The sequence below is a fragment of the Epinephelus lanceolatus genome, chromosome 9 (genome assembly GCF_041903045.1).
Source record: "Epinephelus lanceolatus isolate andai-2023 chromosome 9, ASM4190304v1, whole genome shotgun sequence".
Classification (NCBI taxonomy): domain Eukaryota; kingdom Metazoa; phylum Chordata; class Actinopteri; order Perciformes; family Serranidae; genus Epinephelus; species Epinephelus lanceolatus.
In genome coordinates, this window is record NC_135742.1 from 38456895 (window position 1) to 38481717 (window position 24823).

At 40.0% G+C, this 24823-nt stretch overlaps 1 protein-coding gene across 1 annotated transcript in view; it reads right to left on the reverse strand.

Annotated features, from left to right (window-relative positions):
* Nucleotides 1-355: 355 nt before the first annotated feature.
* zmat4a (zinc finger, matrin-type 4a) overlaps nt 356-24823 on the reverse strand; it is a 225278-nt gene continuing 200810 nt past the window's right edge. The window contains exon 7 of the mRNA XM_078170954.1: nt 356-3404. Coding sequence (XP_078027080.1) covers nt 3377-3404 — 28 coding nt within the window. The 3' untranslated portion in view covers nt 356-3376. The remainder of the gene's footprint in view (nt 3405-24823) is intronic.

A 24823-nucleotide genomic window follows, 5' to 3' on the forward strand; every position in this document is an offset into this window, starting at 1 on the left:
TTCTTGTCTGTTTCTGCAACAATATTTTGGTGTTTTAAGTACATTAGGGCTGGGCACTTATATTATTATATATGCATGATACAGTACAATAAATAACTTAAGTAATTAACTAACCAAATTATTATTTCAGATTAAACATTGCAAGGCATGATATGTTATTAAAACAACAAATTAAGAGAACTGTGCTGTGTTGCCTTGGTGGTGGTAGTGATTTTAAATTGCTTTCTGCTTTTCCCATCTTAAAGCTGGTGGGTGACATGTTAAAAACATTAATTACTGTGATTATAATAACATACTATACAGACAGACTATAATTATTGTAAACAAGAAATAAAGGCAACACAATACAAAGCAGTTTGTGTAGTTGCAAGTGTCTTTTAATCTTTTCTCAGACACAATAGAGCACATAACCCAGAGCACAAGGGGACTAGAGGGTGTATGAGAGGTGGACTTCCTGTGATGAAGGAGAAATGACTGATCCAAAGTAACCTTTGGACAGAAATGTTAATACTCCGGCTGAGCAAAAGCATTTCATTGGAGTTTTTTTTTTCCCCCAGACTTGCAATAACAAATCCTACGTGCACTTCTTATTTGCAATATTAAAAAACACATTTCTATAAATTATTGTTAATGTCATCAGCGGTGGCATCTCTTACATCAGCTGGCGGCTCTGACATCAGCCAGCAACAGTTCGTTTTCAGTCTGTGATGTTTTGTGATGATTTTTTTCTCTTTCTCTGCAGTATGTATCTCCTGCACGGTGTTCAAGTCATGTCAGCTGTCAATAAACTTAGAGGTCTCTGCAAAATAAAGCGCTTTAACAACATGAGTCAAAGCTACATTTTGATCAAACACAGTTCTGCAGTTGACACAGCACTGGAAATAACAGTAGAAGAAATCACTTATACTGTAAACAGATAGCAATTACAAAGTAATCTGATCCACAACAGTAATATATTATTCAGTTATAATTTTCCTCATGGTTCTCATTTATACAACACTGGCTTTAAAGTCAACATCTTTAATTTCTTAACAGGACATGTTAGAAAGAAGAATGCTACATAAGCTTCGAATAAGATATACGAATATATTTATATATATATATATAAAGCTGAATTACCCTTTAAAACACTCCACAATATCAATATTCTTTTTATAAGATCCATACCAGTTATGGTTCAGTCCATTTTATCTTATCTACCGACACATTCTACAAGACTCTGTAATGGGACAGACTCAGTACATGTTTGACTCTCAACAGCAGTGTTAAATTTCACTTATGCAACCTCCCTGAGATGAAGACCATACTGAAGTGAAAGCATCTTAACCAGAGGAATGATCTATAAGCCTATAACACTGACCACATACAGTAGACTATATGTGTTGCATTACAAAGCAAAAGAAAAATTAAAATTTGTGGAAGAGAACGTGTCTTCTAATATTTGTTTGACTTGGGTGGAACCAATTTTGGTTGTTGTTTTAGTTTATCGTAACTGAAGTCTCATTTTTGTAGCTTTGGACATAATTTCTGTTGGTAACAATGTCTTCACCAAAGTCATCGCTCAGATTTGGGTGCATGGTGCGATTGCTCCGGCTAATTTGGACAAGAAACATGAGTCGTCAGCAGCACAGTTGTTAGAAGAAAATGTTGGCATTGTACATTTCAGCAAACCATGTATACGCTACGTTTGCACATTTCATATGCATCATATCAACATTTATAAACTGACATAGTGTACGAGCTGACTTTGTCATCGAGAGGTGTAGGGGATGGTGGATGGCATGTCCCCTAGGTGAGACGCCTGCCAAGGTGCAGGCCGCTGTTTATGACCAACAAACAAAAAAAGTGGTTGTGTTTTAGCCAGTCAGTGCTTTGTTTCCAGCAGCTTTTTAGGGACCAAACATGGGTGTTTTTAAGTGAACCGTCCCTGTGTTTCCAGCAGCTAAAGTGGACGTTTCCTGCAACCAGTCGCTGTGTTTCCAGCAGCTAAAGTGGCTGCTTTGTTGTGCCCCATCACTGTGATCCAGTAGACAATGTGGGTGCTTTGTTTCCACCCCATCACTGTGTTCCCAGCGGCTAACGTGGTTGTTTTGTTGCAACCTGGCGCTGTGTTTCTAGCGGCTTTTTAGGGACCAAACGAAGTTGTTTTGTGGTGAACTTTTGCTGTGTTTCTAGTGGGCATACTGGAAACACTTTGGCTAAAATGTCCACATCCAGCAGTGGTTTTTGTGTCCAAACCCAACCAAATTTTAACAACAGTGTATTTTCAACATATCCACTACATAATAATGTGCAAATATAATGTATTCATGGTTTGCTGATGTACAGTTTTTTTCTGGTGGTGGGTTGGTCAGATTATCAGTCAGGTTGTAAACAAGCAAGCAGTTTAGCCAGATTATCTAAACCACTTTACTTTGAGTCAAAGATGAGCACTGCATGTGTTTCTTGCCTCGCCAGATCTCAGCAATAAATTAGTGAGTGAGTTATTATTACTTATAAGAATGTTAGCTTAATCTACAAAAATAAATGTAATAATGTGATAATATCCTTTAAAGCTTTAAAAATGATCTTCTGTTTCTGTGTAGATGCAGACACATCTTATTAATTCTACCACAGTCACAGACAGAAGTCAAGCCCATAGAAGATAATACCATTACAACATATAAGATAAGAGTCCCACCGGTGTCATTATTGCCATCAACCCCTTTAAGACACAAGGGGATTTAGCTCCACTGCAAGCACGTATGTAATAAAAGCGTTATAGCTGAGTTGCACTGTGTGTACCATACAGAATCTGAGGGCAAAGAGAATGACTGACTCAAAGTTAAAGCCCACAATGCTCAATAATGTATACCCCCTCCTTTTAATTTTAAATAAATATGCTGTTTCACTCAAGTAAAAGCAAACAAAAAGAGTTAAAAACAACCCTCATTTTCTCAAGTCAAAATTCCACATACAGTACTTGTGTTGAAAATGAAGTGTAATTTTAGTCCATGCATTTTAGAAAGGCTGCTGTGTATTAGATCCACTGTAATGCTCTCAGTGGAATTGAAAAACACAGCTGCAGTGGAATGTCAAAGGTCAATGATTTAAGAGTGGCCAGCGATGCGGAGAAACTGTTTAAACTGTACTGTATACCGACAGGTGAGAGAGTTGATGCAGTGCTAGAGTGTTACAAAAAAATCTCTTTATTCTCCTCTTCGTCCGGTCGGCTGAAACAAACAGAGTGAAAGACAGAAGAGAGAAAAGATAGAGAGAGAGAGAGAAATGATGTAGAGGAGAGCAGAAGCGGGGCAGAGGCAGAAAAAGCAGGGCAAGCTGACCACAGCTTGTCTGACATCAATCCAGTAGTTGGTTTTTATCTTCGGGCCCACGCTCACTGGACACATATCTGATTCTTCAGACTGTTGGAGAAAGACACACAGAGAGGGGAAAGGGTCAGGTTTATCAGTAATACATTGCAAGTCTCATATTCAGAGTCGAATAAGCAATAACCTATTTATGTAAAAACTGGAATTACAGTAGTTGTATGCCCCCACCAAGCAGACAAGTTGCAGTTTACATTGTCCAGACTTTATGTAGGGAGGACTTCGAAGGAATTTAATACAAGTGTATGTTTTTGCAAAATGTGGATGCTTCACACACAACTTTAACGCGGCAGCACAGAAAATCTATACGATCCGCACAATTTCAAGGTGGACTCCCAAGATCAGTGTCACCAGTTTAGTATCTGGCCAAATGTCTCCCCTTCTGGGGCGTTGGTGGCTTGGCGGTAGAGCAGGCGCCCCATGTACAAGGCTGTCGCCGCAGCGGCCCGGGTTCGACTCCAGCCTGTGGCCCTTTGCTGCATGTCTCTCCCTCTCTCTCTCCCCCCTTCACACTTCACTGTCCTATCAATTAAAGGCAAAAAATCTTAAAAAAAAAAAAGTCTCCCCTTCTGTTCCTGAGATATGATGTTGAGTAATGGCCAGAAAAGGGCCTTTGTCAAATATTATGATGTCTCAGTTTAGTCGACCTTTCGAATGTAAAATGCCATCACTTCTTTATTTTACCCTATTCAACATTTGTGTGAATTTAATTAGGGTATGAATTCTTGAGTTATGGCCAAAAATGTGTTTTGTGAAGTCACAGTGATCTTTGACCTTTGACCACCCAAGTGTATTCAGTTCATTCTTGAGTCCAAGTCCACTCAAGTGCCAAATCTGAAGAAATTCAGTCATTCATTCACGAGAATGGGACGGATGTGACGTTACTTTGAGTCCAAGTGGATGTTTGTGCCAAATTTAAGGGAATTCATTTGAGGCATTACTTAGATACCATGATCATAAGAATGGGACGAAAGAATGTACAGATGTACGGACATATGGACAGACAACCTGAAAACATCATACTTCTGGCTACAACTGTTGTGTCCTATTAGCCTTATTTACAAATAGTATGTCATGGATTTAGGCCTGTCACGATAATAAGATCACTGACTTATCATACGATGGACATCAACTCGATCATTTTGCTGAACTTGATTATTGTCAGTTGTGTTTACATGTGTGTTTGTTTACATAAGAATATCATCATAATTTTAGCAAACATGATGCCAGAATAAACAGCAGGGTTTTCCCAACCAGCATAAGACCTGAGCACTGTGATTCTCCCTTTTTTTTTTACCACCTCCACATACTTGCGTGAGTTCAAAGAAAAACAAAACAACTCTTCAAAGACAACATGGCACAGCTCACAGGTTGCCTGCAGCTGCACTTTAAGTGTGAAAGACGCACGGTCCTGATTGTCACTGGCTTGCAAACCCCTGGTAAAGAGCCAAAAAGTCGGCCATTTGTAGTTTCACCCTGCAACAACTTCATCTTCCACTCCATAAATCCACCAGTAAACAGCCCAGCTTGAAGGCTGTCCCACACTGCAGCACATCAGCCAGATCATGGAGGTAACTGTGGTGTTCCTGAGGCTACTTTCAGCTTGTCTAATGGAAGGAGGCATACCTTGGTTTTTGTTTTTGTTTGTTGGCCAAATTTTTTCTCAAACTGAATATTTTTTGGGCTACTCCTATAAAGTTACCAGAATTTTATATCTATACTTTCTTGTATATCCTCCTAAGACCCCAGCTTTTGTTTAGTATGCATTTTTAATTTCTCCAAGCTATTTGGGAACGTAGGACCTAATAAGTATAAAAAACTGAGCATTGGTCTTTGAACAGAATGTACTTTTTTTTTGAGAAAAAGATGTCCTCATATGGGGACAATGGGTTTATTTTTATAGCGTGTAACAAATGTGTAATAAATGACAAAACTGAATTGGTAGTCTGTCACACCTACTTGGCCTGTGTGTAATGCTGGGATAATTATATTATAATTATAATAATGATTTAGTCCCAATGTCCTCAAACAAGTACTTCCCAATCAACAGCATTTCAGCTTGTTACTTTTGCTAAAATTGGTCAAATTTGTATGTCACATCAAACAACAGGTGTAATTTAGCACAAATAAACAAGTTTCAACCATAAAATTTGATCAGGTTTTTTACCTTGTCCACTTTTGTGTCAGGATCAGCTGCACACGGAGCATTAAAATGTCCACTAACAAGGACAACAGTTCTAAATTAAGTAGAATGAAGTATAAGGTGCTGGAAAGCCAAAATGTAATGTCCACATTTGTGGATGCAGGGTCTCAGGAGGATATACTGACAGGTTATCTAATTCCAATGTCTGAATTGGATTTAAAGTCCATTGCTCTTTGAAAGGCTTTACTTGCATTATTATACTATTATATTATTACATCAGTGGCATAAAATTATCTTGAAATGACAACAATACCATATATATATATATATATATACATATATATATATATATTATCAAACAAAACTGGTTATCGTGATAGGTCTACATAGATTTCACTAGATATCATTCCACTGATAATAATATTATGCTCACTAAGTCAGTTCCTGAGATCTGGAAATGTAGTGAGCAACCTGATGGTCAACCAAATCCATTTGGTTCAATTTTGACCTACCAATAATATGGCTAAATAGTTGTCTTTATACTTTACAGGAAGCAGCAGGTTTTATCAGCTAGTGACAAGATTCAAAAATGTCTTTCTCCTGTGTGATTTATGAAGCTTTTGTTCCACATGTTGACCAAAGCCCTCTTCTTCTCTTGTGATGCCCGGTGTCAAAAGGTTGCCATCTAATACCTATTGTTGTGTGATTCAACAGGTGAATGGAAGCCTTTCATGTATCGGTCCAGCAACCCGGACCAACACATAGCCTCATCAGATCAGTTTATCATCGCACAATTGCTGTCCTCATCTCTCCCGGGCTTGCAGAACTGATACACTTACAGGCTCAATCACTCAACCCACTGATGACTGTGTCAAGACAAGCCGATGGCTGTCTGTCTCATACACAGTATAAACAGTGTCCCCAGTGCTCCCGTGGTTTAATAGCACAGATGGAAATAAATCTAGAGGAAACCTGCAGTATGCCCCGGTGGGGATACACGGCGGCGGCATAACCGAGGGCGAATACATGACAGAATGACAGATGCAGCGTTGTTTTTGTTGCTTTATTTTTACTGCACATAATCAATGCAGTTTCTGTGTGTGCAGTGGGAATTGCATGTTGTCTTCAGGTGAACTACACAGCATAATCACAGTCTGCTCTATAAGAGGGACATCCTGCTGTGTGTATCCTGCGAGGACAAAACAGCTACAACACAACAAGCTGTCATGCTTATTTTACTGGAGAGCTTAATGTGGCGGAACACAGCGATGCAGCAGAATATACAATCAGACATAAACCCGTGCACACAAAATGCCTTGATTTACTGCACTGAATCTTCGTCAGCTAGCAGATATTCTGACCCTAACCTTAAAAAAAAAACATTGAGGATTTGGAAAATTGTCGTAAAGATGTAGGTGATAGGAACCAAAGACGTATAAATCATTTCTATAGCTCCAGTATCATGGAGCACAGGGACATACAGAGCCAAATAAATGGTTTTCAATCCAATTTATCCTGCACAGCCTTCTGTTTTAAATCCAGATGTAACCAGGAGACATAAAATTAATAAAGCTGGGTGGAAACTTTCAATCCTCTTTTCTTTGTGTTTACTAAAAGATTTATTGGCTTTTGCACCCCTGAGACGTATGTTGAGTCTCTGACAAATAAAGCTATGGCAGCTGTTTTGTCACAAGAGTAACCGTACTTTTTAGTATCCCACTTCGGCTAAACAAAAATCTCACAGTCAAGCTATCAAAGGAGACAAAACACAGGTGCTATGTGTTGTAATGTCAGTTCAGTGATAAGATGCTGATGCACTGAGGAGCACAGTGCAGGGCTCCTGACAAAGCTGTCAGGTAACACAGCCTTTCACAGCGTTTCCATCAGCATTATCTCTTTCTTTATTATAGCTGACAGGTAGGCACCTGAATGCCCCTCTAAACCCCCCAACGTTTTGAGCTACCCTGAGCTTTATAGCAGTTTAACATTTACTGGCTGGTTTCAGATTTTGCTAACCTTGCTATATATGGAATTTTAAATTATTCATAAATGTGTAGGAAAGCATATGAGGTCATGTGTAAGTGATCATGAAGATGTACTGGTAAGTTGAGTTTCATACTGTACTTACAAGTTCTAAGTTCATTCTTCATGGATTCTGCATGAAAACTCATGTCTGTGCTTGGAATCTTAAGGCAAAGACACACCAAACCCAAATCAAACAAGCAATGAAGGCTCACATTGCCTGTGTCTTGACCAAAAAGTTGCACTTCAACACATCGCAAAGACTACAGCCAGCTAGCATCTATGTTCTGCATCTGCTTGAAAGGAAATAACTCTCCATACCAGCAGGCAGACGGTAGCTGTCTAGTCAATTAGCACATTACAACACAACCTGATACTGAAGGAACAAATGATATTTACTGTGTACTAGCAAACAATAACACAATTATAAACTGTTTCTGCCAGAGAGCTAAAAGAAAAAAATCTTAACTAATATAACATGTTTTGATCTCACACCCTCTTGACTTTAGTTGTTTGCCCTTCTCACTTCCCTTTGTGTTCTCGTGCACTGAGCTGAAGTGCCAATCAGAGTGACTTATTTTACTGACGGGCTTCAAATGTTCTGAAGCTGATTTAACATGCTGAATTTGCCAAAAAATGACCAACTAGTGCTAATGATGCAGGACACACTACAAAAACTACAGTCATAGACACTAACTGATAGCCCAACAGTGACAGAAGGCCAACCGTGTTGGTGACCCTAAAGGTATACTATGGAGGATTAAAAAAAAAAAGAAAAACAATGTTTAGGGGCCAAGTTAAAATGTTGTGTTTACAAAAAGTAACTGACGATCAATATTTTATATTAACAATGGGTCAAATGGCTGTGTGTAATGTGAAGGAGCTGCTCATGGTCATGAAACCACAGAGAACTCTGACCCAATATGAAGTTCCCCTCAGCTCTACAAAGCTTTTTAGCATCTTTCTGCTCACTAATTTTGATTTAACAGCCAAACCGTTATACAACCTTGTTCCCAGCAAACAGCTGGTTTCACCCAAAAAACTCACTACTACACTACTCACAGTAAATTACTGTACGCTACCTGCTCAGCACTAAACGGCAGACAGACAAACTTAGCTAAACCTAGCTAGTAGAGGTGGGGGACTCGAGTCACATGACTAGACTCAAGTTAGACTCATGTTGCAAATTTGAGGACTTGAAGCGTGCTTAACGAACATTGATAAAAGACTCGACTTTGACTTGGTAATCATGACTTGAGACTTGAGACAGATGACTCCAAAGGACTTGACTTTTTAAAGCTAATATTGCTTTTTTCCCAATATACTGAGAAGTTACATTTTGTAGCAAACCTGACAATGCACTAGTTCAAAACAGACTGACAGAAGCCAACACATGAGGCACCTCTCACAGAGGGGGACAGTCCAAAAATAAAATTTGAATTCAAAGATTATGTTGTTGGTGACGGTAGTGAGAAGAGAATAGCAGTATAAAGTCTACAGCTCAAAAAATTGGTGACATGACAACCACAACATCCAACTTCATCCGTCACTAAGAGTCCCACAAAGAAATGTACCTGAACATGTCTTTATGACTAACTTGTTAGCTTGTGTTTTTAGCCATGGTACTATATCAAACTTTTACAGCTCCACTCTCCAGTGCTCTTTATTAGGAGGGTTGTCCCTGATTGCAACAACATGTTGAATATCAGCAGTTAAAGGTGTTAAAAGGTGTAAGCAGGCTACAGGTGTTTTCATTATTATTAATATTTAACTGATTTAAATGTGGAAACTCATCGGAATTTCATTTAACTTGACCTGTGACTTGCTTGACTTATTGCAGGGACTTGATTTCCTGATTCTCACCACAGTAACTTGGGACTTGCTTTAACCTAAAGACTTGAGACTTGCTTCTGACTAGCATGTGTGACTTACCCCCACCTCTAGTAGTCGGTGAGCATAGTGGAGCATTTTCTCAGGAGTCGGTGGAGACCAAAACAGAGCTAAAAGGCGAGGGAATATTGGACTTACATTCATCAGGTGAGCAGAAACACAGCCTCAAATAAATGCTGATGTTGCTCTGTGTCAGGCGGATATGTAGAAATGGAACTTCATAAAGTGATAATATTTAAATATTCAGCAAACCAACAGGAAATGCTAGCATAGCTACACTTGTGTAGAATTTCAAAAATGAAATGTCAAAAAATAAATTAAATCCTTTGCCAAATCCCTTGTCTCCCTCACATCACCTTGCAACTTATCAACGACACTCTCTCTTTGAGACACTGCTTTACAAGGCGCTGTGTACACAGTGTGTCCACAAAGTAAACCTGTTAGCACAACCATGCATAATTTTTACTCTCGCAGTTATAAGAAAATTAATCTTTAAAAGCAGAATATACAGGCATATGCCTATGCATACATATGAGCTTAATGATTAATGTATAACCCCGATTTCCATGCACATGGAAGAAGATTCAGTAGATACTCTCATGACAACATTTTACAGGTATAACAATACAAGTCCAAGACTTGTTTCTCTCTCCACTGTCATTATAATAAAACTGAAAAGTGAGCTGGTGTGATATTAAAATGAAAGAATATTTGAAACACAGCACAAATAGCAGAAACAACCTCAAGACCTCGGGGAAGAAAAGCCTTGAATGGGGAAAAATGCACCTTTTTGAGAAAACCAGTAATGGATTTCTTCCATTTTGTATTCTGCTTTAATTCAAGGTGCTCTACATTTCTGGTGTCATTCATATCTATAAACGTACTCTTACGCTTTGCAGTGCCGTAAAACTTTTCTTAATTATAGTGCTTCCAGGATTAGGTGGAATCTCCTCTTTTCATGATTTCCCATATGAAACATACTGCACAATGATCTTATTCAAAGAGTGCGTTTTCCCCTTCAAGGCATCATTACATTACATCAATTCTTCTGACATAAAAGCGTATTTAATTTGATATCATGCAGCTGGCAGTTAAAACAGAGTGTGCTTCAGTGTGAAGGTCTCAGGAGCAGAGTTCAATTTGTCCAATTTAGTACCTCATTACACCAGTGAGCCATCTCACAGCCTGCAGCTGGATTACAAACCACCTTTGAGACCTGTGCTTACATTCTTGTTGTTTGTGGGGTTAACATAGCCTGCAGTGAGTGAGGCTGCCTGGTCAACAGCAGGTCAGAGGTTTGATCACTCAGAAGGCAGCGTGTTTGTTCCTGTGGGCTACAAATATCAGATCAGAATGTTTTTGAGCACTCTCACATCCTGACTAGCAGATTTCATTGGTCTGTCGGTCATCCCAGCAAAAATTGTGTTTTATTATTTTTCCTTCTTTATGTGCCTCTGAAATTCTCTTGTTGGCTTCTAATATAGATGCATTATACATTTTCTGACGAGCAGTTGTATTTAAAATTAATGATAGATGATGTGAAAGTACAATTTAGGCCTGAAATCCAGTTAAAATTTTTAATAATAAAAACTCTATAAGGAGCCAAACAATAGTAAATAGTTCTTACAGAAGGATGTCTGGAGGTTTTTGATATAACTGTTCATCGGTGATACACGGGTCAGTATTTTTTAAAACCTGCACCAACCTGGCCCGTTATGAGAGCCAATGCAACCTGCCCGACCCCCAAACATATGCTTTAATCAGTCACCCAAACTGACCCACAAACTGGAGCTTAAAATTTCTTGTAATGACCAGTGCTAATAACAACCTACTTGCTGTTGGCTATGTTGTATGTCATAATAGTAAAATGACAATGTAGAACGTGCATGTATTTTAGAGTATAAAGGTAGTATTACAGCAAGTACTCACCCATCTTATCAGCGGTTATAAATTAAGTATGATCTTGTGGTTTGTTTCCATGAGCACAAAGCTGATAGGTACAGTTGTTTGTTTACTTCACTTAACGGAAATGCATAAAGAGCCAATTCTTGCCAATTGTTGCCCGCTGACATGGAAAGAACATGCAAACTCTGCACAGAAGTGCTTCCCCACCCCAGGGTTTGAACCCCCCACCCCCGGGTTTCAAACAAGGAACCCTCTTGCAACACTAACCACTGCACCACAGTGCCGCCCTACCGTTATTGTAATTACTAATACAGTATTATATTTCTAAAGCATTATAACCAATACATACCATAAGCAAATATTCACAATAGCCATAAGACACTGTTAGAATTATACATTTCTGGAAAACATGAATATGTTACATTTGCGCATTTCATACGTATCATATCAGCGTTCCTAAAGTGACCTGGTACATAAGCTGACTTTGTCACTGGGAGGTGTACGGGATGGTGGATGGTGCGTCACCTCAGCCGGAAGCCTTGCAAAGCTGCAGACCAATGTTTAAGGACAACAAACGACAAAACATGTTGTTTTTTTAGTGAGTCATCACTGCAATTTCAGTGGCTTTTTACCCATTAAACATGAGTGATTTGTAGCAATCCACTGCTTTTCAGTCAGGGACAGTGCCACAAAAAGAGGCTGTCTTTTCGTACCATCACTATTTTTTTTTTTAAAATATTTTTTTGCCTAAACCTAATCACATGCACAGCATTGTTGAAATGTGAAGCTTCATCATATCTTCTACATAACAACATGCAAGTAACATATCCGTGGTTAGAAGAAACACATTTTTTTTCTGGCGATTGAGGTGCAGTCATTACCCATTTTTAGAGATTCAACCAAAACTGATGGTCAAATGTTGCTTGAATCAACACAGAAAAATGCAACAAAGGGTTACAACCTAGATTATCTTTCTTGTGCCAGCAGTGTGTCAGCTCATATGTAGCTTATTTTAATGTAGTGTGGAACTTATGCTATGAAGTGAAGTTGTAAGTAAAATCACACCTGACCATGGAGGTTATTTAGAAAGTTAGAAAGATTTAACTTTACACCTTCAACAAGCAGCTGTAATTCTTTCCTTATTAACAGCAGTTAGAAAGATGGCAGGGACCTTCACATTTATGTTGACAGTGACATGCACATTCTCTACTATGATATACAGGTATGTTTAGTTTTATGTGTGATTTTATGCTGAGTTAAAATGCCCTTGGTTAACACTTGTAACAGAACATGTTTCAGTGTTGACTTCAATAGAATCTTTTTGCCAAGATGGAAGTATCTGTATGTGAAACAGTCATCTTCATTTAAGCAAAATCATCAAAGCACAACATAAGCTAACAATAAATGATCTTTGGATTATTAATAATGACAACACATCAATTTTAGTTTGTTCATATGTGAAAGCATATAATATCTCTTCTTTTTAGTAAATTGGTTGTACATTTTCATCACTAGTTCCTCGTGGCTTTCTCCCTCCTTGAATGCTTCCTGATGGAACAATCTTTGACGGAATTTTGACTACTGTTTAGTTTGATTTGAAACTAGTTACAACAGATTTAGGGTTGGCTTTACACTGGAACTTCCAGTCAAACATACAGTACAGGCCAAAAGTTTGGACACACCTTCTCTTTCAATGCGTTTTCTTTATTTTCATGACTATTTACATTGTAGATTCTCACTGAAGGCATCAAAACTATGAATGAACACATGTGGAGTTATGTACTTAACAAAAAAAGGTGAAATAACTGAAAACATATTTTATATTCTAGTTTCTTCAAAATAGCCACCCTTTGCTCTGATTACTGCTTTGCACACTCTTGGCATTCTCTCCATGAGCTTCAAGAGGTAGTCACCTGAAATGGTTTTCCAACAGTCTTGAAGGAGTTCCCAGAGGTGTTTAGCACTTGTTGGCCCCTTTGCCTTCACTCTGCGGTCCAGCTCACCCCAAATCATCTCGATTGGGTTCAGGTCCGGTGACTGTGGAGGCCAGGTCATCTGCCGCAGCACTCCATCACTCTCCTTCTTGGTCAAATAGCCCTTACACAGCCTGGAGGTGTGTTTGGGGTCATTGTCCTGTTGAAAAATAAATGATGGTCCAACTAAACGCAAACCGGATGGGATGGCATGTCGCTGCAGGATGCTGTGGTAGCCATGCTGGTTCAGTGTGCCTTCAATTTTGAATAAATCCCCAACAGTGTCACCAGCAAAACACCCCCACACCATCACACCTCCTCCTCCATGCTTCACAGTGGGAACCAGGCATGTGGAATCCATCCGTTCACCTTTTCTGCGTCTCACAAAGACACGGCGGTTGGAACCAAAGATCTCAAATTTGGACTCATCAGACCAAAGCACAGATTTCCACTGGTCTAATGTCCATTCCTTGTGTTTCTTGGCCCAAACAAATCTCTTCTGCTTGTTGTCTCTCCTTAGCAGTGGTTTCCTAGCAGCTATTTGACCATGAAGGCCTGATTGGCGCAGTCTCCTCTTAACAGTTGTTCTAGAGATGGGTCTGCTGCTAGAACTCTGTGTGGCATTCATCTGGTCTCTGATCTGAGCTGCTGTTAACTTGCGATTTCTGAGGCTGGTGACTCGGATGAACTTATCCTCAGAAGCAGAGGTGACTCTTGGTCTTCCTTTCCTGGGTCGGTCCTCATGTGTGCCAGTTTGGTTGTAGCGCTTGATGGTTTTTGCGACTCCACTTGGGGACATATTGAAAGTTTTTGCAATTTTCCGGACTGACTGACCTTCATTTCTTAAAGTAATGATGGCCACTTGTTTTTCTTTAGTTAGCTGATTGGTTCTTGCCATAATATGAATTTTAACAGTTGTCCAATAGGGCTGTCGGCTATGTATTAACCTGACTTCTGCACAACACAACTGATGGTCCCAACCCCATTGATAAAGCAAGAAATTCCACTAATTAACCCTGATAAGGCACACCTGTGAAGTGGAAACCATTTCAGGTGACTACCTCTTGAAGCTCATGGAGAGAATGCCAAGAGTGTGCAAAGCAGTAATCAGAGCAAAGGGTGGCTATTTTGAAGAAACTAGAATATAAAACATGTTTTCAGTTATTTCACCTTTTTTTGTTAAGTACATAACTCCACATGTGTTCATTCATAGTTTTGATGCCTTCAGTGAGAATCTACAATGTAAATAGTCATGAAAATAAAGAAAACGCATTGAATGAGAAGGTGTGTCCAAACTTTTGGCCTGTACTGTACATTCAGGCTGCTTAGTATGTTGATAGACAGGATGTGCCAATTTTAAGCCTCTCGTAGACACTGTTCGGAATAACAGCATTGTGGTGGGACTAATAGGGTTATGAACTTTAATATAGAGCACTGTAACCTATGTCAGCTCAAAGCCAGTTATGATGCCTGCTTTAATCCCGTGCATTTACTGCAGAATGGATACCTCTTATCAAACTCACTGGAACAACCTTATGGGTACATTTGATGTCAACAAAAAGCTTAGTGGCAGTACCAGTGTTAAATAAAACGATTATCATTTCTTAAGCTACTGTCGCTCAGTGAGAGAGGGAGAGGAATAGTCTGTAACGGGTTCAGTCACGGCAACAGGATGACTCAGTCACAGAAAATTAAATATTCATGTTAACATAACTCAAAGAAGGCTTTAACCTGCATGGGAACTATTGCCAGGTTATTCTTTGCATGTATACAACACTTAATGCCAACGATGGGTCACTAAGACTAATTCTTATAAGCAGATCAGTCCTTGAATATTCATCTGTTCTAGAGAGACCGCCCTGTTGTATTTCAAAGGTCGTCAAAGACAGATAATGCTTTGTCATGCCCCTCGTGTGTCTACAAGATGCACCGGACTTTATACAAATCCCAGTGTAAACCCATGTGCAGCAATGTTGCCACTGAGAGCATCTGATGTAGTATAAAGAGCAAGAAAGTCCACACCCAGGAGACCTCTGTTGGTGTCCCGTGTGAAACCCAAAGTCAGTGTTATTTTAACTGAAAGTTGGTACTGTTTTTTAGTAATGTCATGTAAATTACACCCATCTGTGATGTACATATGTGACTTAAAACACATAGTTTTGTTGCTTAAACCTAACTGCAATCCTTTAGACAACTTTAACCACATGTTACAACAACGGTTGGGTACCAAAACCCAGTGCCAATATGGCATGGAGAGAGAGAGAGAGAGCTTGGGTGCGTTGCGAATCACATACAATTTCCTTTTTACTGCAGCTGCCCTTAAAAAGTACATATTGTACTTGCATGTACAGTATGCACACAATTGGGACATACTACTTTCTCATAACATTACACCCTGAACTTTGACCCTCTTACTCATATATCCGTTACCATAGAGCTAAAACAAAACGCCGCTCACTGAGCTCACCAGAGATGAAGGCAAAGCTGGAGAGCTCTGCTGTTGTTACAATATGTAATAACTGCATGCATTGTAGATTAGATTAGATAGAACATATTTGTTCATGATAGTAAAATAACATAGGCTATGCATTTCTCTATCAATTTATAAATACTTAGGCCCCTTTGTTGTTGGTTATATTTATGATTATTTTATTCAATTAAACAATTAATATTCCTATTATTACTAATCAACTGGCCACTAGTCACCTGAATGTGCTGTCATCCATCATTGCCACTTCTGACAATGTGACAAATCTTTCGCTGCAGAGGATTGTGGGTCAGAACTGGAGAAGAGAGTATGAAGTGAAGCCTAGCAGTGCAGTGTGTCTTGGGGCTATCTGTCAGTGAATAAATGATTCAATTCCTCAAATCCAAGTTCCCACAAACTTAAAATTAGTGAGTGAAGTCAGGTACCATTTAGGTATCGGTGCCATTTTAAAAGTGTCGAAACAGTACTATTATCAGAAAAAAACCCAAACAATACGTAGCCCTAGTTTTGAGATTCATCCAGAAGACATCACATAAAGACATTGAATGATGCATCTCATAGAGACCTAAAAGGGTGTCTTTGGCATCCATATCATGCATGAAGGTTGAGAATGGGCTGGTATTTGATGGCCTCGGATGAGAACTTGTTGGAGATATTCGGCTCTAGTTTCCCGGCACAGCGCAGGGTGGCGAACCCCGCGCAGAGCTAGTTTTGAGCAGCGCAACCCGAGGCGCGCTCAGTTTGGTAGTTTGGCAGACCGATGTGCGCTGAGATGGGTGTGGCGGCGCAGCAGGGGGAGGTGTCGACAGATCCAGCTTGGCGCAGTGACAGTTTCGTGCCAAAAGGCTTCGCCGAAGGTGCGCTAAAAGCTCGCCAGCTGAAACCACGTCTACTGTCAGCGCAGGCGGAGCGCAGCCGGTGTAAGCCGAAGTTTGGCTGACTGGTGGACAGTGTGCACACGTCACCAAAACCTCACAGGCAGGTTTCCAGAATGTCAGGCACATTAACAATGCAATAAATACCCAAAAACCACTATTCAATGCAACTATCTGCAATCAGCACATAAATGTATCTCTATATCGACTGTCCCATCACATCTGATGTCAGATCAAAGGGGATTGGCACCATCATCTTAGAAAAGCCAAAAGAAAAGAAACAGAGTGAGACTGCGAGAGAGAAAGAGAGAGCGCACGCGCACAAGAGAAACACACATTGATTTACAGTTGTGGTGACCTCCTCCCAGGCTACCTTTGCATCATCAGCCCGTGGAGGTCTGCTCGCAGTTCCGTATATTCGGACACTGCGAGCTTGGACCTCCCGTACCAAAACATCAGTTTCCTCCTGGGAGAAGTTTGGCTGTCTGACGCTGCTGCTCTCTTCTGCCATGGCGAATTGAGTAAACTGTCATTACGCCTTCGCGCGGCGCATTTAAGGGCGAGGAGAGGGGCTCATTTGATTGGTGTGATGTGTGTAAAACCCACTCCACGCCTTCTCTCCTCCCTGTTTCCGACTTGCGCCGGTAGGAGGGACGGAGGTGGGATAGAAGAGTAGCTGCGCCAGGGCACACGGTATGCCAAACTTACAAAATCCGCCTGGCCACACCCAGTTGGCAAAGCGCAGGTGCACTGCGCCTCCGCCTCGCCCGGCCCATTGTCTTCCAATACAGGACCACAAAGGTTATTAGTTAAACCTGCAATTATCAAACATATTTACATTTGTTGTTAGGCGGCGACCTCTATTGAAAGCAGTTATTATGATGAAAGCAAAGAAGGAAGTCGGGTAATGTAGTATAATGGTCACTTAGGGTGGGAGGGAGAGGAGGTGTATGGTTAAAGCAACAACAGGACTTTCACCCAGGAGACAAGTGTTCACGATGTAGCCTATGTCAGTAACAAACTTAGATATTTTAAGCTAAACTATGATATTTTTTTTGTACCTAACTACATAGTTTTGGTGCAACTTGGACCGTTCATTAATGATAAGTTTAAAACTAGAACCGTTAATGGTCATATACAAGCGGTCATCCACCAGTAGGGGTGTGGTTGTATGGGCTGGAGGACTTGTTGGTTTGACAGGAAACTGTACAGAGGCACATTTAATAAGGCAGTATCGGTTATTTAATAAATTCCTCTCCAGCACAGCATGGTGTCTCACACTTTACTGATGAGCACTTTGAATAGATTAATCAGTCAAGTGAGGGCAATGAGAAAAACATCTTAAGGCTTTCTTGGTGTAAGGGGTAAGTGTAGATTCAGTTGCTGAACTCAGACTTTTGCCCGAGTATTTGAAATCCTTGCTGCTTTTTGCCTTCCTCTCCATCAAAATGTCAGTGCTCAAATGTGCATCCTCCCCAAACTGACAGCAGGACAGGCTTTTAAAGATGCTTGGGGATGATACATGGCCTCAAGCCCAGCCTTCAAATCCTACTGCTCCTCACACACACACACACACACACACACACACACACGTACACAGATTTAAAGTCGTGAGCAAAAAAATTTCAAAGCTACTGTATATCAAGGCTCTCAGCATCCTCTTAAGCCACAGAAGGGTCTCATAAGTAATTCACCGTGTGGTCGGTGTAGGTTACACAGTTGCACGACCTCCAACGGCCCAAAGAAACCAAACCACCTTGCTGCATCAACTCCTCCAACGTGGCTACCCTGCAACTTATGTATTCCTGTGGCGTGTGACAAATTGTGTCAGCACATTACTCTAGTGAAGCATTTTTCATGCATAATTCATCCTAGAGCCTACATTCCACATGGACATTTTCAAATCCCTTTGAAGTTAATTCCCTCTTCGTGATAAACAGCCTCGCTCGCTTTGGCTGCGTTGCAGCTTATGATTGTCTGTGTCGTCCGTGTTGGAGGAAGTCACCTGTCCGAAACAATTTTACTGTACAATGCTGGAATGCATTTTACATCTAATGATCCACCATGCAGAAAAAAAAGCCTCCTGAGTACTTTGGTGTGTTTGTACATTCAAGGGAAATACAAGGATAGATTAACATGTTTTACACTTAACTATACACACACACACACACACACACACACACACACGCTATTCCTGATAATGAATTACTGGGGGACATATCAGAGGATGCTGAAGCTTCTTTCAGCTGCAGAAAAGTGACTTTCACTGCTTGCAAAAGAAAAAAAGAAGGCATACTTCAAAAGGGCTGCCACCTTATAGTCAACCAAATGTTAGTTGATCAGAAAGGTCGTTAGTTGGCAAGATTTCATTGGTCTCTTACTGTGATCGCAGAAAAAAAACAAAAAAAACAAATGTGAAACTCTATTAGGAGCTGCACCTTGTCAAAATAAATCAAAACCTTTATGACTGGACCATGTGGGAATTTAATTTGAAAGGACATACACAGAAAGAGGCCACGCTCAGCACGTTACAAACCAATCACAGCCAACAGATATCTCTCCCTTCTTTCGTAAATATGTCTGATAAATATGGAAAAGTTGATCATGTAAATGCAGGGCTACCCAGAGAATTATATCCGTCCCAGGGATGATAGGCCTATACACTTGTAAACAGCGCCTAGAAGAAGATCAGCTCTGCACTTAGGATTTCAGGTAAATAGGCTATACAGTGCTTAAGGTTGCTTAGCAACCTCAGATGCAACCTGCCACCGTGCTCTTGAGAGCTGGCACAGAATAGACACAAGAGTGGCACCTAGCGCCCAACCTCGCATTTTCCAGGTAGTTAAAGACATGTGTATGGCCCGTGATTTACACTTCTGGTACCTGCAGTTATTCCACAGGCTAGTTAATAACATGTCGGGCAGGACATCCAAAATGTGGGATCATTTAGAGAAGGTGAAGGACGAACCCAAGGTGATATGTAAACTATGCTGGCAAACATTTGCCGACTACAAACATGATGTATCATCTGAAACATGTCAGTAGCTACATTCCCATTAGCCACTTAGCACAATCATTACTGCTTTGGTGACAGTGTAATTAACAGGCAGCTCACTCAGTGTGTGACGTGCACTTGTAGATAAAATAAAAGCTTATATTAATGAAGGTTCATTAGTACGGTTTTGTATTTCTCTGTAATGTGTTAACAATGTTACTGATACTTTTCTTTCTCACACCTTGAACTCAAACCATTGTGTTACCCTGCCCAAAATATACAATTTAATAATTAAATTAATATCGTAAACATGCGGGTGACTAGTCGCCTAATAGCCCTATTGGTCAACCAGGAATATTCTTAGTCAGGGGCAGCCCTATTCTTCAATATCTCGCTGCCTTGAAGATCCATCGGAGAAAAGCTGTTTACACATCTACTTTTCTGCATCCAGTTTTAAAAGTCAGAAGGAAAGGAGTCAAATGGGCCCAGTAATGCTTTTCTAAAGGGTCACTGCTCAGTCCAAGGGGAACAATTAACAATACTGTAAAAGTGGTGAGAGCTCAAAAAAAAATATAAAAAAATTGATGAAATTATATGGATAACAATTTGGGTGATCGTCAGGACTGCGCCATTTACAAATGTTTAACCCAATTTACTGCAGCCCATTACTGTGGTACTCAAATGTATCACAGTAATGGGCCTCTCCATTATTCTAAAACTGCACTTTCATTTAAAGTAGAATTATATTTAGTGGGGAATGTTTTCTACTTATGGTAACAGTACTATTGAGTCCCAGCTACAACCCAATCGGCAAAATAAATATTGGCAATGTATGTTTTTGTGAGATATGTTACATTTGTATGTTATTATATGACTGTATGTTTCTTTACATTTCAACAAAGTTGTGGTTAACATGTGGTTTGGTTTAGGCACAAGAACCCCTTACTTATGGCTCGGCAAAGACCAGGTTTTGGCTTAAAACATACGCTTTTGGGGCTACTATCCCAGCAGGAAATGCAGTGATGGCTCGTTAGAAATAACCGCTTTACGTGGCACCAGAACATGCAGCAATAGTTTAGTAAAAATATAACACGGATACTTAGTGTAATTGCTAACATTGGTTAAAAAGCACTAAACACAAAGTACCGCTGAGGCTGATGGGAATGTCATAAGTTTTGCAGGCACTTGGTCACAAACTAAAATAAGTTGAAATTTTGACATGATAATGAAACAAAGGTAAGAGATTACCAAAATTATTACAATTCATCCTGGGAGGAACATTCACTCCAAGCCACAAATGCAAAGCTCATGGTGGTGCTAGGAGAGAAGTCAGTCTGGACTGACAGACTGACCAACTGACCATCACTTTTTGGGCATAGTGGGGCACAGCACGGTTATAGTGATCAGACACTTAATGCTTTACAATGGTTTTTGTCACAATGGCATGCTCTGGCTCAAACACTGTGCATCTGTATGTTATAAATACAGACTCGTCTTCTTTGATAGCAAGAGATGATTTCCAGTATTTTAAAACAGAACAAAGTGAATATGTGATTCCCTTCGGTGAACGACAGGGCATTAAATGATCAAGGGTCGGCCTATCATCTAGCCTCAGTATCAGTAGGCGCCAGGGGAGAACATCAGCAGAAGAAAAAAGGAGAAAGAAAAGAAGAAAGCAGGTGATTTGACAGGCACTTGCCACACTCGGAGGCTGACAATTGCCTGCTCTGCAGCCAACTGGGTCCCTGAGATATTTCTCTCTGCAGTGGGGAATAGGAGCTTGATGACTGGGGAAATGAGGCTGAATAATAAAAAGCATGACAATCTCTCCCTGTGCTGTTGCTTCCTTTGTCCTTGGTCCCAACCTGTGATGACTGTCATGCCTGGGAGCTGCTGTTGTCATCAATACCTGCCTGCTTCGCACACATAAAGTGCTTTGTAAAAATCCCTCCGCTGAGCAGCTAATGGATGCATGGTGTAAAAACGGCCCGGCCATTCGCAGAGCTCCCGCTGTGCATTGTTGTAAATCACAGAGCCATTACATGGGCGATGAGTGCTGGGAAAATACGAGCGCTGAAAATTCCCCTTGCTTCAGCCCAGCTGTTTTGTGCTTCCACACACAATGCAATGTACACGCTCAATATTTAGCCCTCCAGTGCCCTCAGAACCACAGGTGCTCTAAGTCATTTCCCACAGCTTCCCACTTATGAGATCATTTCAAAACACCATCTCTCCTGGCTTCTCTTGTTCTCTTTCCATTTTCTATGTTGGATGGAGTTGTTAGCTAAAGATCATTCAGTAACTCACAGGGATAGTACAGTATCATTTTTCTAGTCAACTACTTGCAGTGGTCTGCATCAAGAGGTTTGGCATGGCAGTGGAAGCAAAGTAATACAGAAAATAATAAAAGAACCTTCATAGAACTTCCAAACCCAAAAGTAAACATGTTAACTCGCCACCATGTGATGCTTTATAATAAAGAATGAAGAAGCAGTGTAGGATTTTACCCTCATGTTCATGGTTATTTTATGTGTGTTGGAAGTGTCCATAATTTCAACTGAACAAGCAGGTCTCAATTTGTGAGAATAAGGCATTCTTCCCAGTTGCAGTACAACTTTATGATTTCATAGGTTCCTGGCACAAGCTGTGCACAGACAAATATTAATAATGCACTTGGCTGTTCCCATCAATTCATAATGTAAATATTACATTGTAAATATCACATGGTGATAGCAGGGTGTTGATATATATCACTGACAATGATAGTTTGACATTTTGACACTGCGATAATATCGGCACATCAGCTGTATCAACTGATATTGGCTTTAAAATGAACTATCATGCTTTTTCTTAATTTGCACAATTAATGAATATTACATACAATGAAAAGTATTGTGTTTCATGTCTCCATCTGCTGGTGAGCCACCATGACAACAATATGCATGCTTAATATGATGTTAATTACACTACAGTACAGACAGTGCATCCCTATTTAGCACATTTAACATCTTAATGACAAATTGCCTTCGTACAGTGTGACAACTGGAAGGTAGCTGCTTACTGTTTAACTTGTAAAATGTAATTAGGCCAACCAGTTCTCATTCACAGGAGGTCAAATACCCAAGCTTTGTCATGGCCCTTGGCGTCTGATAGTGATGCAAAGGGGACCCTTTAGCATCTCTATGTAACGCACAGCTTAAAAAAAACACTGTAACATGTGGTTAATGTTGTGAAGCGGTCTGGGTTTAGGCAACAAAAGTAATCGGTTAGGTTTAGAAAAAAAATCATGTTTTGTTTTAAACGAAGTACGTTTGCTACCTAATGTGATGTAAATGGTGATGAGAGTAAAGTAAGTGACAACCTCCGAGGCTGAAAAATGAAGCAAATGCATAAGTGCCCAAACTGCTGTTTATCTAATGGTCACTTTAGGCTGCCTCTAAAACAGAGTAAATCCCCATAGACCACCATGTGAAAAAGCCCAACTTTACAGCAGAAATAAAAATGTTTATAGCCTGGTAGAAAAAAAGACAAAACATTTTGGTCAGTTTTCCAGCGACTATTTAGGCACCAAACGGGGGAGTTTTTTTTAGCAACCAGCTGCTGTGTTTCCACTGGGGATAGTGCCACAAAAAATAGCTGTTAGTTACAAATACATTCCTGTGTTTGCTGCTGGGATAGTGACATGAAAAACAGGTATCTTAACATCCGTTATATAATAACATACCAATATACAATACAAACATTCATTCCGGTGATTGGGTTTGTGAGTTGAAGTTTTATAAAGATGCCCCAATGGCCATTTTGTTTACATGTCAAAATAAGCACAAGTCAATTTCCCAGCAGAGACTTTAGCTCCATCACAGCTGTACCAGCCTTTGCATACTGTACAGAAAACAAATGGTACCAGCTGAATCTTGCTTCCTTTAGAACAGACAGAGTAAATATGTTGTCTGAATTGCAATGAGGGAAGCTGTCAAGGCTTATTAGAGAGCGTTCTTTCATGCTTTGAAGATGTGATCATTTGTATGCGCATGTTTTACTTGTTTGAAATAGGTTGAATGGGAGGAAAGAATCACGCTGGTGGTGATGGTGATTTGTGGCAGGCAGGATAGAGCCTCAAGGGGCTGATTGCTCCCCAGGCTAGCCTGCATCGACTACCATGCCTGAGAGAGCACTAAAGGAAGAGTGAGGATAGACCTGTCAATGGCACCCAGAGGAATTCTCCACTGGGTTGCTGCTGTGTTGCTGCCAATTATAGTCAATAGGTGGGAAATCACTAAAAAATAGCATGCAGTCTTCAGACTTATAATTATGAAGTTGATAGTGAAACTACACAAACAGCCCTGTTTGACATTCATATTTTAAAATCTGAGAAAAGTAAATATTAGGTTGTGATAGCAGAGTGCTGTTGTTCATCAATGACAGGAGAGTTTGACATTTCAGTGTATTCAACATCAGCCAGATGACAAATCGCCTCGAGCTAGAGTCTGACAGACAGAAGAGAGCTTCTTATTGTTTGACTGGGGCTATAAAAATACAAATGAACAACTTTGTTTGAAAAACCTGTTCCATACAAAGAATTACTGTTTATTTTTAGAAGTGAAGCACTTACTTTAGCTGTTCACATTTGAATAACTCTTTGTATTCATCATTTGTGAGGACAAAGCTATGAACCAATATGCATATATGGGTGAGCCACACAGAAACAGAATGAGAGTTTGTGGTTGTTGTGGTGACAACACGCCAGTAACACCTTACAGTAAGTACACAAAAAATGAGTAGTTACTAAGGAACTAATGAAGAATGAAAGAGTTACAAACCATTAGTTAATGGTCAGTTCTTGAGTAACTCCCAATCAAATGTCATACAGTAGCTAATTATTAGTTATCAGTTGATGAATTATTAATGACTAAGGTAACCGATGGGGAATGAATGAGGAACTGACTGTTAGCTAATGATCAGTTCCCAATCAAATGTGATAGAGAAGTTAATTATTATGTAATAATTAGTTAACTGATAATGACTGAGGAAACAATCTGTTTTATGTGTACCTTATTGTGCACGCACTAATTTGAGATGCTAATGAACCGAATTATTAAGCAATTGAACCAGCAATCCTCAATTCCTTTGGCAACAGAAATAGTGCACAAAAGATGCCTCTCCA